We start from the raw sequence: 15,653 nt of genomic DNA, 5'->3' as shown, positions 1-15,653 counted from the left end.
GAGCCAGGGATGACATTTGTTCAAGTGCTCCTCAGTAGGATCACAAGCATGACTTCAAAAGAGGATGTGGCAGCCTGACCTGACCTTCAAAATGTTGCAAATAATCAATAAGTACATGGCAAACATCGATATTCTGTACATTTGAATAGGCATGACTTGAAACAGTGGTGCTGTTGCAAATTATCGAGTAGCTCGAAAAATCATCAAATTAACTTAAACGACTGCCAGATTACTGAAGAATTTACATGAGGGAACTGAAGATTGTTTGAGAATTGAATGAAAAATGTCAGAATGGTTCAGTGAACAGAGGATTCTGTCAGGATTGTATTGTGTCATCTATTTTCTTCAATACAGTCTGATGCCAAATAATGAGTTATGCATTACAGAAAAAATACTGAATCACTGACCATTAAGAGAAAGTTATACAGTTCTGCTGAAAGGTCAGCGATCTGAAACATTTACTCTGTTTTTCTCTCTACAGATGCTGCCAGACCTGCTGAGCATTTTCAGTATTTTCTGTTTTTACTATAAGGGAAGGTTAGGACATGGTAAGCCATCTGAAAAATATGCATGATGTTTATATTCTCATTAACTGCCGTTGTCAAAACAAATGAGAAGCTGAGTAATGAAGTATGAAGAAAAAGTAGCTCAATGGCAGTTTCCCAAAGACCCAAATCATACACTCAGTGAACAAGAGCACAGATGAATAGAGCAAGAATAAAGTGAAAACAGTTCGTTAGGAAATTGAAGTGTGGATGAGTTAACATACCTTAGAAATTGTACAGTTACTGAAGGGGGTTGTGGGAACAAGAAAAGGAGATAATTTTGTGGCTAGGCCCCAGGTCCCATGCTGGGACTGCTGCTAGGACGGGAATCGACCAACTGCAAGTGATCTTCCAGCGACCAGTCAACTAAGAGTCAGCAGGCGCAGGGGCTGACAACTAAGGCAGTGGAGGCGGCAGAGGCAATTCGAGGCCATATTTAAAGGATTGCCAGCACTCAGAATCATGGCGACTGCCAGGACATCTGCAGAAGGAAAGGAAATCAACAGAGACAATGGCGGATGGAAGACTCCAACTTCCCCATGGTTCAGCGATGCCTCCCTGCAGACTCTCCTCCAAGCTGCAAGGACAAGGCAGGTCGTTCTCTTCCCCAGGAGGAGGAGACCGGCTCAACTGAACATGCAAACCTGGATGGAAATTGCAGAGGTCAGTAGCTATGGGGGTCTCCCCAAAACCTGGCTCCAATACCACAAGGTGTGTCAATGACATTCATTCTACCAAGGTGAGTACTCCATACCTCTTTTCCCTTTTGGGCTTGCATGTGGGCTGCCACTAGCATAGGTGCTGTGCTTGTCTTTATGGGTGGGGGCAGGTGGTGTAGACAGTGTTCATCTTTGTGCTGGTGGGAGAAGACAGCCCATAATGTCAAGGAAGGTGCCAAGACCGGTGGAGGGGTTCCATGCCTGGCCATCCTAATCTCAGTGGAGGTGGTGGCTTTGGAATTAGCAGAGCAGCACAGGGGGCTACATGATCGCAGATAGCAAGACAGGAGTGCAGACACAGTAGTGTGAGTGGCTGAGTGCATAGACACAAGAGAGCCTCTGGCGCACCACCGGCCACATAGAGCTACACACTAGCAGTAGCTGGAAGGACATAATGGGAAGTGCATAACCCTTTAATCTATCTTTTCTCTCATGCAGGTCAGACAGAAGAACAGAGTGCTGCAATGAATGGGGGACAGCCGCCCATCTCTGAGGAGGAGGGTACTTCAGCGGGTGCACTGTCACATCATTCCCCTGCACCTTTACTCAGTGCAGATACTTTTACGTCAGTGGATGTTCATTCGCGCATAGATGCAGGGTCACAGCATGGTGAGCACAGCAGACATGCCCAAGCAGCTGACAGAGGCTATGACAGCCGAGGCCACTGTCACTTGGAGGACTCTTGAGCCCAGTGTGATGCTGAACCCCAGGCTAATGACATGTCTCTGTGGTTGTCCGCTAGGTGGCAAATGCTGGAGTTGCAATGTGAAGTAAGGTAACCTCTGGCGGAGCTTTCAGAGTGTATGTGCAGTCTGGCACAGACAGTGGCGGAGTCCATCAGCTCTCGAGTGCGGCCATGTCTTTGATGGGTGCATGCTTGGCTTCCTCCAGAGAGACTCGCGACCTTCATGAACAGCCAGATGCAGCAGACCACTCAGTGGATGCAAGTAATGTGCACAGACCTGTATGTCATCACCTTGTCCGTGAGGTCTAAGCAGCACTGGCAAGGCGCAACGGTGATGAGGCGCCTGGAGTCTCCACCAGGTCGCTACTTCCCAGATCAGCAGGGAGGTACAAGTGTGCCTTGCAAAGGAGGAGCAACGGTTGACCTATGCATCTGGCGACTCTTCTCAGGACAATCCAGGTGTGGAGAGCAGCTCCTTAACCCTTCTGCCAGAGACACCAGTGCCTCAAGTAGCCATGACGACAGAAAAGGGTCTTGCACCTTTACAGGAGACCCACAGCCTGTCGGAGCCTCAGGAAGCCAGTGAATGACTGCCAAGGTCATTCCAAACCACAGGTAGCAAGGTCAGTAGCCTGCATCCAACTTAGCTGATAACACTGGGGGTGCACCACATAGGAGCATGTATAAGAGATTTAAGAAGCTGCACTTTGGGTTCACAGGTGAATAGTGTTAAAGTGTGAAGCCATGCATTTCTTGTTCCATTTAATAAAGGTTTAATGCAGTGGCACAACATCTCCTCCTATGTTTTGTGGGCCTCTGGGACTTCTGGCATGCCCTGGTTCCCTCAAGGGGCTGGGTGTGAGGGACCTTGTTGCATGTGGTAAATGAAGGAGACAACATCAGGGCTGCAGAAAGGTGAGGCTTTATTGGAATGGATCCAACAGGCGGTAAGGGTCATCTGAAACTTTTGTGTATGAGTGCGTCCCAAAACTCCCTTATGCGTATCTCACTTCACCTTGCCTGTGGTCCTCTCGTGCAATGCCTCGTCAGCAGCTTCTTCCACATCTTCATCGAAGAAGGCATCACGATCCACAATATCCTCATTGTCCAACACCTCCCCATTCTGCAAAGCACAGTAGAGCAGGACGATATGTGAAACCCTTGCTGAGGCATACTGAAGGGCTCCACCAAACTGCATCTTCAGGAGACCAATAGCCTGCTCGATGGTTGTGCGTAGCAAAAGTTGTAACTCTCCTCTGCATCGTGTGTGGGTTCCTCATAGGCATTAGTCACCATGTCTTCTCGCCTTTGTAAGTATCCATCCCTGATGGTGCATGGTCGCGGAGGGCGGGGGGGGGGGACAGAAAAGCTGTGTCGCCTGGGACTGCCTTAGCATGTATGTGCCGTGGTTGCTTCATACGAACATACGAATTAGGAGTAGGAGTAGGTCACTCGGCCCTTCGAGCCTGCTCCGCCATTCAATAGCTCATGGCTGAACTAATTACTCGACATTTCCACCTAACCCTGATAATCTTCCATCCCCTTGCTTATCAAGAATCTATCTACCTCTGCCTTAAAAATATTCAAAGACTCTGCTTCCACTGCCTTTTGAGGAAGAGAATTCCAAACACTCACGACCCTCGGAGAGAAAACATTTCTCCTCATCTCTGTCTTAAATGGGCGACCCTTTATTTTCAAACAGTGACCCCTAGTTCTAGATTCTCCCACAAGGGGAAACATCCTTTCCACATCCACCCTGTCGAGATCCCTCAGGATCTTATATGTTTCAATCAAGTCACCTCTTACTCTTCTAAACTCCAGCAGATACAAGCCTGGCCTGTCCAATCTTTCTCGTAAGACAGCCTGCCATTCCAGGTATTAGTCTAGTAAACCTTCTCTGTACTGCCTCCAAAAGATTTACATCCTTCCTTAAAATAAGGAGACCAGTACTGTACACAGTACTCCAGATGTGGTCTCACCAATGCCCTATATAGCTGAAGCATAAACTCCTTACTTTTGTATTCAATTCCCCTCACAATAAACAATAACATTCTATTAGTTTAGTTTAGTTTAGAGATACAGCACTGAAACAGGCCCTTCGGCCCGCCGAGTCTGTGCCGACCATCAACCACCCATATATACTAATCCTACACTAATCCCATATTCCTACCACATCCCCACCTGTCTCTATATTTCCCTATCACCTACCTATACTAGGAGCAATTTATAATGGCCAATTTACCTACCAACCTGCAAGTCTTTTGGCTTGTGGGAGGAAACCGGAGCACCAGGAGAAAACCCACACAGACACAAGGAGAACTGGCTTTGCCAATTACGTGCTGTACCTGCATACTAACCTTGTGCGATTCATGCACTAGGACACCCACATCCCTCTGCATGTCAGAGCTCTGCAATCTCTCACCATTTAGATAATATGCTTCTTTTTTATTCTTTCTGCCGAAGTAGACAATTTCCCATTTCCCCACATTATACTCCATTTGCCAGGTCTTTGCCCATTCACTTAACCTATCTATATCCTTTTTTTAGCCCCCTTATGTCCTCTCCAAAAGTTATTTTCCTACCTATCTTTGTGTCATCAGCAAATTTAGCAACCATACCTTCAATCCCTTCATTTATATAAATTATAAAAGGTTGAGGCCCCAGCTCTGATCCCTGTGGCACATCAATCGTTACATCTTGCCAACCAGAAAATAACCCATTTATGCCTACTCTGTTTCCTGTCAGCTAAATAACCTTCTATCCATGCCAATATGTTACCCCCTAAACCATGAGCTTTTATTTTCTGCAATAACCTTTGATGTGGCATCTTTATTCCACTTTATTCACAGCACATGTAACTCCCTCAACGAAATCTAATAAATAGGTTGAACATGTTTTCTCTTTCACAAAACCATGTTGACTCTGCCTGATTACCTTGAATTTTTCTAAATGCCCTGCTATAGCGTCTTTAATAATAGCTTCTAACATTTTCCCTAAGACATGTTAAGCTAACTGGCCTGTAGTTTCCTGCTTTCTGTCCCCCTCCCTTTTTAAATAAAGGAGTTACATTCAGTATTTTCCAATCTAACGGAACCTTCTCCGAATCTAGGGAATTTTGGAAAATTAAAACTAACACATCAACTATCTCACTAGCCACTTCTTTTAACACCCTAGGATGAAGTCCATCAGGACCCAGGGACTTGTCAGCCCACAGCTCCAACAATTTGTTCAGTATTACTTCCCTGATGATGGTAATTTTCCTGAGTTCCTCCCTTCTATTTGCTGACATACAGCTAATACTGGAATGTTACTTGTATCCTCAATAGTGAATACCGATGCAAAATATCTGTTCAATTCATCTCCTTATTATCCATTATTAATTCCCGAGTCTCAGTTTCTATAGGACCAACGCTCCCTTTGTTAATTCTTTTCTTTTTTAAATATCTATAGAAACTCTTACTATCTGTCTTTATATTTCTCGCTAGCTTTCTCTCGTACTCTAATTTTACCTTCCTTATCAATCCTTTAGTCATTCTTTGCTGTTTTTTATAATCTGTCCAATCTTCTGACCTGCCTATCAACTTTGTGCAATTATAGGCTTTTTCTTTAAGTTTGATACTATCTTTAACTGTTTTAGTTAACCACGGATGGCGGGTCCCACCCTTGGAATTTTTCTTTCCCGTTGAAATGTATCTATCCTGTGTATTCTGAAATATCCCCTTAAATGTCTACCATTGCATTTCTATTGACCTTAACCTGATCTGCCAGTTCATTTTAGCTAGCTCTGCTCTCATGCCCTCATAATTGCACTTATTTAAGTTTAAAATACTCATCTTGAACCCACTCTTCTCTTCCTCAAACTGAATGTAAAATTCAATCATATTATGATTGCTACTACCGAGGTGCGCCTTAACTATGAGGTCATTAATTAATCCTATCTCATTGCACAATAGCAGGTCTAGTACAGCCTGCTCTCTGACTGGCTCCAGAACGTATTGTTACGAGAAATTATCCAGAAAACATTCTATATACTCCTCATTTAGGCTACTTCAGCCCATCTGATTTTTCCAGTCTATATGTAGGTTAAAATCCCCCATAATTATCGCTGTACCTTTCTGATAAGCTGCCATTATTACTTCCTTTATACCCCATCCTACAATGTGGTTAACATTAGGTGGCCTGTATCCCACCCCCACAAGTGACTTCTTGCCTTTATGATTTCTCATCTTACCCAAACTGCTTCTACATCGTGGTCTCCTGAACTGAGGTCATCTCTCTCTATTGCGCTAATACCATCATTAATTAACAAAGCTACCCCTCCACCTTTTCCTAGCTTCCTGTCCTTCCTAAATGCCATGTATCCCTCAATATTCAGATCCCAATCTATGTCGTCCTGCAGCCATGTCTCTCTAATGGCTATCAGATCGTATTTATTTATTTCTATTTGCACTCTCAGTTCATCTGTTTTGTTTTGAATGCTACGTGCATTCAAATACAGAGCCATTAGTTTTGTCCTTTTATTATTTTTGTAACCACTAACCCTATCTGTTGATCCACTCTCAGATTTGTACGCTCTGTCCCTTCCTGTCACAGTCTATCATTTTCCATATTAATACCTTTCTTTCTTCTTGCCTTGTCTCTACTCCCTGATTTACCATATCTTCCCAAATTTGATCCTTTGCCCCCACTATTGAGTTTAAAACACTTTCTACTTCCCTAGTTATGCGGCTCGCCAGAACACCGGCCCCAGCACGGTTCAGGTGTAGATCGACCCAACGGTACAGTCACCACTTTCCCCAGTCCTGGTGCTAGTGCCCCACGAACTGGAACCCACCTCCACCACACCAGTCTTTGAGCCATGAATAATATTTCTAATCTTATTTGCCCTATGTCAATTTGCATGTGGCTCAGGTAATAATCCAGAGGTTATTACTTTTGAGGTTCTGCTTCTTAATTTGGCACCTAGTTCCTCATACTGATTTATGCAGAACCTCTTACCTTGTCCTGCCTATGTCATTGCTACCTACATGGACCACGACGACTGGATCCTCCCCCTCCGACTGTAAGTTCCTCTCTAGCCTTGAGCAGATGTCCCAAGACCCTGGCAACAGAGCCGTCTGGACTCTCGCTCCTTGCTGTAGAGAACAGTGTCAATCCCCCTAACTATACTGTCCCCTACTACCACTACATTACATTTTTCTCCCTCCACTTGAATGGCTTCCTGTACCATGGTGCCATGGTCAGGTTGCTCATCCTGCAGCCCCCACTCTCATCCAAACAAGCTGCAAGAACCTCAAACCTGTTGGACAATTGCAAAGGCTGAGGCTTCTGCGCTCCTGCCCTCTGGGTCCCCTTTCCTGCCTCAGCTGCAGCCACACTCTCCTGCCCCTGACCACTGACCAAATCAGAGGACCCTATCCTAAGGGGTGTGACCGCCTCCTGGTACAAAATGTTCAGGTAACTTTCCCCTTGCCTGATGTGTCGCAGTGTCTGCAGCTCGGACTCCAGTTCAATGACTCTGAGCCGAAGCTCTTTGAGCTGCAAACACTTACTGCAGACGTGTTTGCCCTGGATCACACTAGCATCCAGGAGCTCCCACATGCTGCAGCCATGACACACCACCTGTCCTGCCATCCTTAAGGTGCTTTAATTAACTACTTAATTATTTTATTCAATTTTTTTTATTTTCCTTTTTTTAATGTATTTTATTAAGCTTACCACTTGTTCCTTTACTATTTTAGACATTAGGATTAGAATGGACCTTAATCACTTACCAAATACTCACCAAACAAGTAGCTTCTTCCCAAAGCAATCACCTACCTGCTTGCCTGTGATGTTTGATGCTATGTTTGATTTAAATTAAACTAAACTATAAGCTTACCTGTATACTCACCCCGGTGGCTCTCTGTTTCCCTGCTCTCACTGTTGATTGTGCCGTCACTCTGATGTCACTTTTCGATTTTTCCCTGCTCTGCTCCTGCTGCTCCCGCCGTGCTCCTCTCTCTCTCTCCGCTCCCGCTGTGCTCCTCTCTCTCTTACTCGGTCTCCGGTCTCCGACTCTGGGCTTTTGGTGTGCTTTTTAAAGCTCCGCTCCCGCCGTGCTCCTCTCTCTCGCTCAGTCTCTGGTCTCCGACTCTGGGCTTTTGCCGCGCTTTTTAAACCTCCGGTCCTGCCGTGCTCCTCTCTTTTTCTCAGTCTCCGGGAACTTTGCACACGCCCAAAGGATCCGTCTGCAGTAGTCACAGACCAGTTGGGCATTGATGGAATGGAAGCTCTTCCTGTTGATGAAGGCTGCTGCTTGATCTGTGGGAGCCTTAATGGCTGCATGTGTGCAGTCAATCACACCCTGCACCTGGGTGAACCCAGCAATGGCCCGAAACCCAGCTGCTCTCTCAGCTTGACTGTCCGGATCGGTGTGAAAACGCACATACCCGCTGGCCCTTTTGAACAGTGCATCAGTCACCACCATGATGTAATGAGTAACAGACTGGGAGATCCCACACATCTCTAGTGGATCCCAGAACAGATTTGGAGACGTAAAGGTTCAGTGCCACGGGGTGACCTTCAGCGCCACTGGCACTGGATGGCTACCATCTCCCATGTGGTTCAGCTCGCACTCCATCAGGGCGCACAGATCAGTGACAGCCTCCCTGGAGAGGCACAGTCTTCGGCAACACTGCCTCTCGGACATTTGAAGGTAGCTGAGCCTCTGACTGTACACCCTCCCTATAGGATACCTACTTCTGTGGAGAGGAGGCTGGTTGCGTGCCCCTCTGCGCCCTTCTCCTGCATCCCCAACCCAAGGCAGGCTCCCCTGTTGGCCCTGAAAATGCTGCTCTCCCGCTGGCTGTGGCTGCATTGCCCTCTCTCTTTGCTTCTGCTCCTTAGAGGTGCCGAAGCCTCAGTGAATGAGGACCACGGCAGGTGGCCTCTGTTTCCAGGGCCTCCTATCCAACTGCACCCCTACACCACTTGCGCCGCCCCCCCAAAAAAATTAAGCACTTGCCAGTTCCCAGATGGGACCTGGTGACACGCCCCTGCAGTGCTGGCACCTTCCCCCCGCCCTCGTGCCTGCGGGTGCCAATGCTCCACCCTCGCTGTACACTACACATCCTTCCACCATGCCAGTCGCCGTGTTCGCAATATCCGGTTAAGATGTGAAGACGTCAGGCTTCTGTCCGAACATCTTCCACCCTGCTATTCCAGCCCTCCCAACTTTGAGCCTGTCCCTAAAGGGCCCGGAAAATTCAACCCATTGCTTTTGATGGACAATGAAACCACCGTGAATTTTGAAAGACTTTGTGGGCGGGTGGGGGGGAAAGAGAGAATGTCGGAAACTTATGTTACATTAACAGTTCTGTATGGAACAGAAAGCTGGACTATGAAAATGTACAGAAACAGAGACTGGATGTCTTTGAAATGAGGATGCACAAAGAGGAATCTATGTGAAATGAGTCAGAGCTGCAGATGAGTGCTGAAAGAGAGATATGGCTATGAAAGCAGGTCTTAGAAAATATGTGTGTAACAAAGTGGATAGGGTTACGAAACAAATGGAAATCATGAGAGGAGCAGAATTTTCTCAAAGCAGAGATTCCTGGAAGAGAAATGGCAATTTAGCAACATGAACAAAAAGCAAAATACTGCAGATGCTAGAATTCTGAAATAACAGAAAATGCTGGAAACACAGCAACTCGATCAGCATCTGTGGAGGGAACACAAGCCAACTTTGACGACATATGTGGAAACGAGAATTCATGCTATATGGCCAGGGCTGTCAATGGAATCAGCACACAATGAGTTAAAACAGCTTTCGACTGAGCATGGGATGCAGTGTGTATGTGGGCTTTAGGCAAGGATATCTTCTCAAACTAGGGTGGTTGTCAGGCAAACATTAAAACTTAAAATTGCAAGCCCGACTGGAAAGACATTTGCACAGTAACTAGCAGAGTTAGAACAAGGGACAAAGGACCATGCCCTGACCCATTCAACCAACAATTGACTTTTGATTACTGGACGGACATTGAAGGTGGGGGGAGCTAGTATTCCAGGTTGACTGCTAAGATAGCAGAATCCACAAACACAGAAGAAGTGGTCAGACCAGTTTTAGTCACATGACTAGCTGGCTGTTGAGATTTGAACTTCCAACAAGGGATTTGAACTCAGAAAGCTCCTGGCTCCTGGTTTGAGAAGACCTCTCTTCTGCCTGCTCATCTCTCAGGGAACCGAATCTTGTGAAGACACGTGAACCTCAAAGAAACAAAAGTTTTCCACACTGAACAAGGTTTAAGAATACTGGGCCACAACGAAAAGCAAGACTACCTACAAAAGAACTAAAGTGAGCTTGAAGCACAGTAAATAAGAAACTCTTCTGATATTGCCTCAAACCCCTCTCTTTTCCTCTCCTCTTTTCTGTACCTATTTGAATGTGTGTATTGGGTGTGCATGCTAGCGTGGGCACATCATATATCCATAGACGTGAACCGTATTTGAGTTTAAGTTTAAACAAAATTTCATCTTTCTTCTTTAAACCACAGAAAGCCTGTGTGAATTGGTTTCTTTGTCTTATATATTGGAAAGCTGTGAACAAGGATTCACAAAAAGGGGGGCTCAAAACACTGTGTTTAAAAATAAAACCCTGTTACAATAAGACCAGGTAAAGACAGCAAAAGACCCCTAGACTCATTTCTCACCTGGTCGTAACAGTGGTGGAATATGCAAAAGTCACTCAGTTATGTATACGATAGGTTGACGTGTTTACAATGATAACAAAATGATGGGAACAGCCTATGGGGCAATATAACGAAGTGAATAAAATGATTAGAAGAGATTGAGAAGGGCTAAGTGCATTTTGCTGGCATCATGTTATTCTGATGTCACTCATGCATCTTTGATGTACTATGATTTATTAGTGGTATGCATGGAATGCAGAGATCAAAGGTAGAATTAGTATATGACATGTGTCCCATACAGTCTGCACCCATACTGGAATTGTGAAGTATGATGTGCCTGAGCACTCAAAGTGGAATCATGATGTATTATGTCTCAATAAAGATCTGACCCACCACATGTGCACACTGGTGTTTAAAGTAAAAAGACAAATTAAAGCAAAAAAGCAGCCCAACAGGGACAAATTCTGAGGAACTACACTCTAAATATCACCTTTTGTTCCCTCCACAAATGCTGCTTGGCCTGTTGAGTGTTACTAACATTCTCATTTTTGTTTCATGTATCCAGCATCTGCAGTATTTTTGCTTTATGCACAAACAGAATGTTGGTATCAGCTGAGAGGATGAAGTGAATGCACTGAAGTAATAGTTTTCATCAGCAACAGAGCTAATGGTAGTAAAAAGAAAGTAATAGGCAGGGAACAGGGAATGTGTGCCAATAGGAAAAGCCAAAGCTTAGACATAGGAAGAGCAAACTAGATGACAGAAAACAAGCAGGTTGTTTTGGAAACTGGCAGAAAGAAGAATGCCAAAAGTGGCATGCGTGGATTCAGTTGTCAATCAGATTATGACACGGACTGTGGAGTGTCGGTGGGGGGAGGAGGGAGGGGTGCAGGTAGTATAAGGTATACTAAAAGTTATAACTTTCTCCAATATCCACCAAAACCTCAAATGTTCATCAATTATCCATCAACTAAAAGATAAATTTGCCAATAACAGTACATGAACAAAAATTTCAAATTTTTATCTAATAAATTTTGTCAAATTTATTTTAAGGTTTCCATTTAAATGTTCAACTGCTAAATAATTTAAAATTGGGTTCGGATACAAAGATTTGAAAACTGCTCCTTGATCTCTGATTTATCTAAAAGCTGGTCAAAGTAACCTGCCGTCAATTTAATTAAACATTAGTTAGTTAGCAATCTATCAGGATTGAACTGGACTTCCAAAGGAGTAACTTTGGAACCCTTCCAACAACTACATATAACATTAGACCACTATCTTCGCTTGAACTGTCTTTGTGGAACATCCATAGGGAAATAACTGGGCATCCCAAATCACAGTTTTTCAAGATCAATGATGCCTGGGGTAAATATCTTGGAAAGGACAAACGGGGCTCCATCTTCCAGAGGCTCAAATTTGCCATGCAGTTGACAGAAGCACTAGTTTTTTTTAAGCAATACCCCGATAAAGGATAACTAGAAATTCGCCAAACTATTTCGATCAAACTGGAGGACAAACATTACTTTTGGTTTGGATTTAATCAATTTTCTTGTGTCTTTCACTTTTTGAAGTCTTTTTATGCCCTGAATCAACCTCAATCAAGAGGATAGTTGAGATTGGCTCCACAGTCAGCCAGTAGGAGGTGTGAAGGAGAGTCTTGACTATCACTCATCCCTGTGCTTTGCCACTCTGTTTATGTATAATAGCAGGGTGAGATCTAAAAATCACCCATGGAGAGTTGTGGACATTCTACCATTCTGTTGCAGAGCTTACTGGTAACTCGGCCTGTAGCATCCTGCAGCCATTATTGTAGTGTACTCAATACTGATGGAATAGCAGACTACATTAATGATAAAATGCAATATACATACCTAGTGAGACTGGGTTTTCTTTTGGGATTTACCCTGTAAACATGAAAAAAAGGCATAAAGTTTATTTTAGTAAATAAAGTTTGGATTTATGTTGAAAAGATTTGTGTGGTAAGCAACACTGCGCACACCACTTGTGCATGCCACTTGATTAATTTCACCAACGAGCAAATTCACATTTTCAGTTAGCCCACCCAAGGCACAAAAAAATTCACTGTAATGCAGCTACTGGTAGGCATGCCATCTTAATTAGTGTTGGATGCTTTCACGTTATTAAAATTGATGCTCCTCAATTTAGAATACTGCAGTCATAAAATTCCAGTTTTTGCATCTAGCTCACGAAACAATATCTTTTTTCATCACAAATCGTTGTTCTATGAGGTTGTGTGTTGGTACTAGAAATGGAGCCATACTATGTTCAAAATAAAGATAATAACCCCATTCTTTTCTTCATTATTTTTGCAGCTATAAGGTTAATGGTAGGATGCTCCATGCTTAATTCTAAGTATCATGTTGAATGTTCATCATTATCGTGCTTATATTGCTTTTAGTTTTAGAGATACAGCACTAAAACAGGCCCTTCGGCCCACCGAGTCTGTGCCGACCATCAACCACCCATTTATACTAATCCTACACTAATCCCATATTCCTACCACATCCCCACCTGTCCCTATATTTCCGTACCACCTACCTATACTAGGGGCAATTTATAATGGCCAATTTACCTACCAACCTGCAAGTCTTTTGGCTGTGGGAGGAAACCGGAGCACCCAGAGAAAACCCACGCAGACACAGGGAGAACTTGCAAACTCCACACAGGCAGTGCCCAGAATTGAACCCGGGTCGCTGGAGCTGTGAGGCTGCGGTGCTAACCACTGCGCCACTGTGCCGCCCCTTGTTAGATATAACTTCTCAACTGTTCACTCCTCTCAGCAACCTTCTGTTCCAATCTGAAAATATGTACTCCTGAGAGGTGTTGAGCAGAAAGGAAAATGTATTTAGGGTAACACTGTGTATATAAATCTTGAAACTCATTTATTTCCTGAAGTATGTAACCATGGCAACATGAGACATGAAAAATGCAGAGTATGTAATGTATAATGATGACAAAAATTAATTCTGAGGACACAAATATACCGAGTATGAAACATCACCATCTTTCTTCCAAAATCAACTGGCACTGCTTATGATTAGTCCTCCTCCAGAAGGCAATGGCCTTCAAATGTCACATGATGTGGGAAGCCAGCATGAAGACAAATCATGAGTCTTGGTTTCCAAGAATAGCCAAGTGCATGACATGCAAGTTTTGGATCCAGCTGTTGGCATTGATCAAAACTGAGGTAACTATCAAGAGTTTGAAATAAACTAGACAGAAACCACACAATTCAGTGGCTACAATGAGATACTGTTAGAAGTGCATAGTTAATCCTTTGAAATTCCTTTAATTGATATTGGCACAACAATGCAGGATATTACTGGAGCTGAACTTGCAGAAGGAATAGTTGGTAATCCAAATAGGGAAACGATTTCTCATCTGTGTGTCCATATTTCTTTGAAACCCATGTACCCACACTGGTAAGCAATCTTGCCAACATTCACAGACGTGAAAAGTGCGTGACTGGGAAATTTATAATCATGACAAAAATGATCAATTGTGGTCTATAATAGACTATTTGTTGGATTCTTTCTAACTGGTCATAGCACTCGTTAGGTTAAACTTTGCCAATGCTTCTTGTTTCTGCAAACTGCAGCAAAAAAAAGCCATACTTTTAGCATAACAGTTCTGTACCTGCAACATGTCCCTGTTGAAAAGAATGGGTTTAATAGCCAATGTTTGTTAAGTACAGAACATAAGAAATTAAGGAACAGGAGCAGTAGGTCACATGGCCCCTCGAGCCTGCTCTGCCATTCATGGTTGATCTGATCTTGGCCTCAACTTCACTTTCCTGCCTGTTCCCCATAACCCTCGACTCCCCTATAGTTCAAAAGTCTGTCTATCTCAGCCTTGAATATATTCAATGGCTCAGCCTTCACGGTTCTCAGGGATACAGAATTCCAAAGATTCACAACCCCTTGAGAGAAGAAATTGCTCCTCATCTCTGTCTTAAACGGGCAACCCCTTATTCTGAAACTATGCCCCCAGTTCTAGATTCTCCCACAAGGGGAAATATCCTCTCAGCATCTACCCTGTCAAGCACCCGCAGGATCTTATATGTTTCAGTAAGATCACCTCTCATTCTTCCAAACTCCAATGAGTACAGGCCTAAGTTGCTCAACCTTCCCTCATAAGACAACCCCTTCATTCCAGGAATCAACCTGGTGAACCTTTTCTGAACTGCCTCCAATGAAAGTATATCCCTCCTTATAGACCAAAACTGCATGTAGCACTCTAGGTATAGTCTCACCAACATCCCGTACAGTTGTAGCAAGACTTCCCCAATTTTATACTCCAATCCCCTTGCAATAAAGGTCAGCATTCCATCTGTCTTCCTAATTACTTGCTGTACCCGCAGACTAACTTTTTGTGTTTCATGTACGAGGACATCCATATAACTCTGTACCGCAGCATTCTGTAGTTTCTCTCCGTTTAAATAATATTTTGCCTTTTCTATTCTTCCTACCAAAGTGGATAACCTCACACTTTCCCACATTACACTCCCATTTGCCAAATTTTTGCCCACTCATTTAACCTATCTATAAAATCCTTTTGCAGTCTGAGTCCTCACAACTTGCTTTCCCACTGATCTTTGTATCATCAGCAAATTTGGCTACAATATGCCTTTGGTCCTTTCATCCAATTTATTAATGTAGATTGTAAATAGATGAGAGCCCAGCACTGATCCCTGTGGCACCCCATTAATTACAGTTTGTTGACCTAAAAATAACCTATTTATCCCAACTCTCGGTTTTGTATTAGTTAGCTAATCCTCTGTCCATGCTAATATATTACCCCCAACACCGTGGGCTCTTACCTTGTGCAGTAACCTTTTACATGCACCTTATTGAATGTTTTTTGGAAATTCAACACTATATCAACTGGTTCCCCTCTATCCACCCTGCTCATTACAGACTCAAAGAACTCTAATAACTCTTGTTGTTTGGTAGTACAGAACTTGAGTATTGCTTAAAGAAGACAAAGCTTTTCGTCTTGCACTCACCAGGACAAT

The 15,653-nt window shown here is 43.8% G+C and overlaps 1 protein-coding gene across 13 annotated transcripts in view; it reads right to left on the bottom strand.

Moving 5' to 3' along the window:
- Positions 1-15,653, bottom strand: part of LOC137375927 (rho GTPase-activating protein 26-like) — a 225,176-nt gene that overhangs the window by 16,259 nt on the left and 193,264 nt on the right. For 11 of the 13 annotated variants that reach the window (XM_068043640.1, XM_068043639.1, XM_068043635.1 and 8 more), the window contains one exon: positions 12,490-12,522. The exons of the other annotated variants lie outside the window; for them this stretch is intronic. In XM_068043640.1, the coding sequence (XP_067899741.1) occupies positions 12,490-12,522 (33 nt within the window). The remainder of the gene's footprint in view (positions 1-12,489; positions 12,523-15,653) is intronic. 13 annotated transcript variants of the gene reach the window in all.

The sequence above is a fragment of the Heterodontus francisci genome, chromosome 12 (genome assembly GCF_036365525.1).
Source record: "Heterodontus francisci isolate sHetFra1 chromosome 12, sHetFra1.hap1, whole genome shotgun sequence".
In the NCBI taxonomy this organism is placed as follows: domain Eukaryota; kingdom Metazoa; phylum Chordata; class Chondrichthyes; order Heterodontiformes; family Heterodontidae; genus Heterodontus; species Heterodontus francisci.
This window is presented reverse-complemented; position numbering and strand designations above follow the sequence as displayed.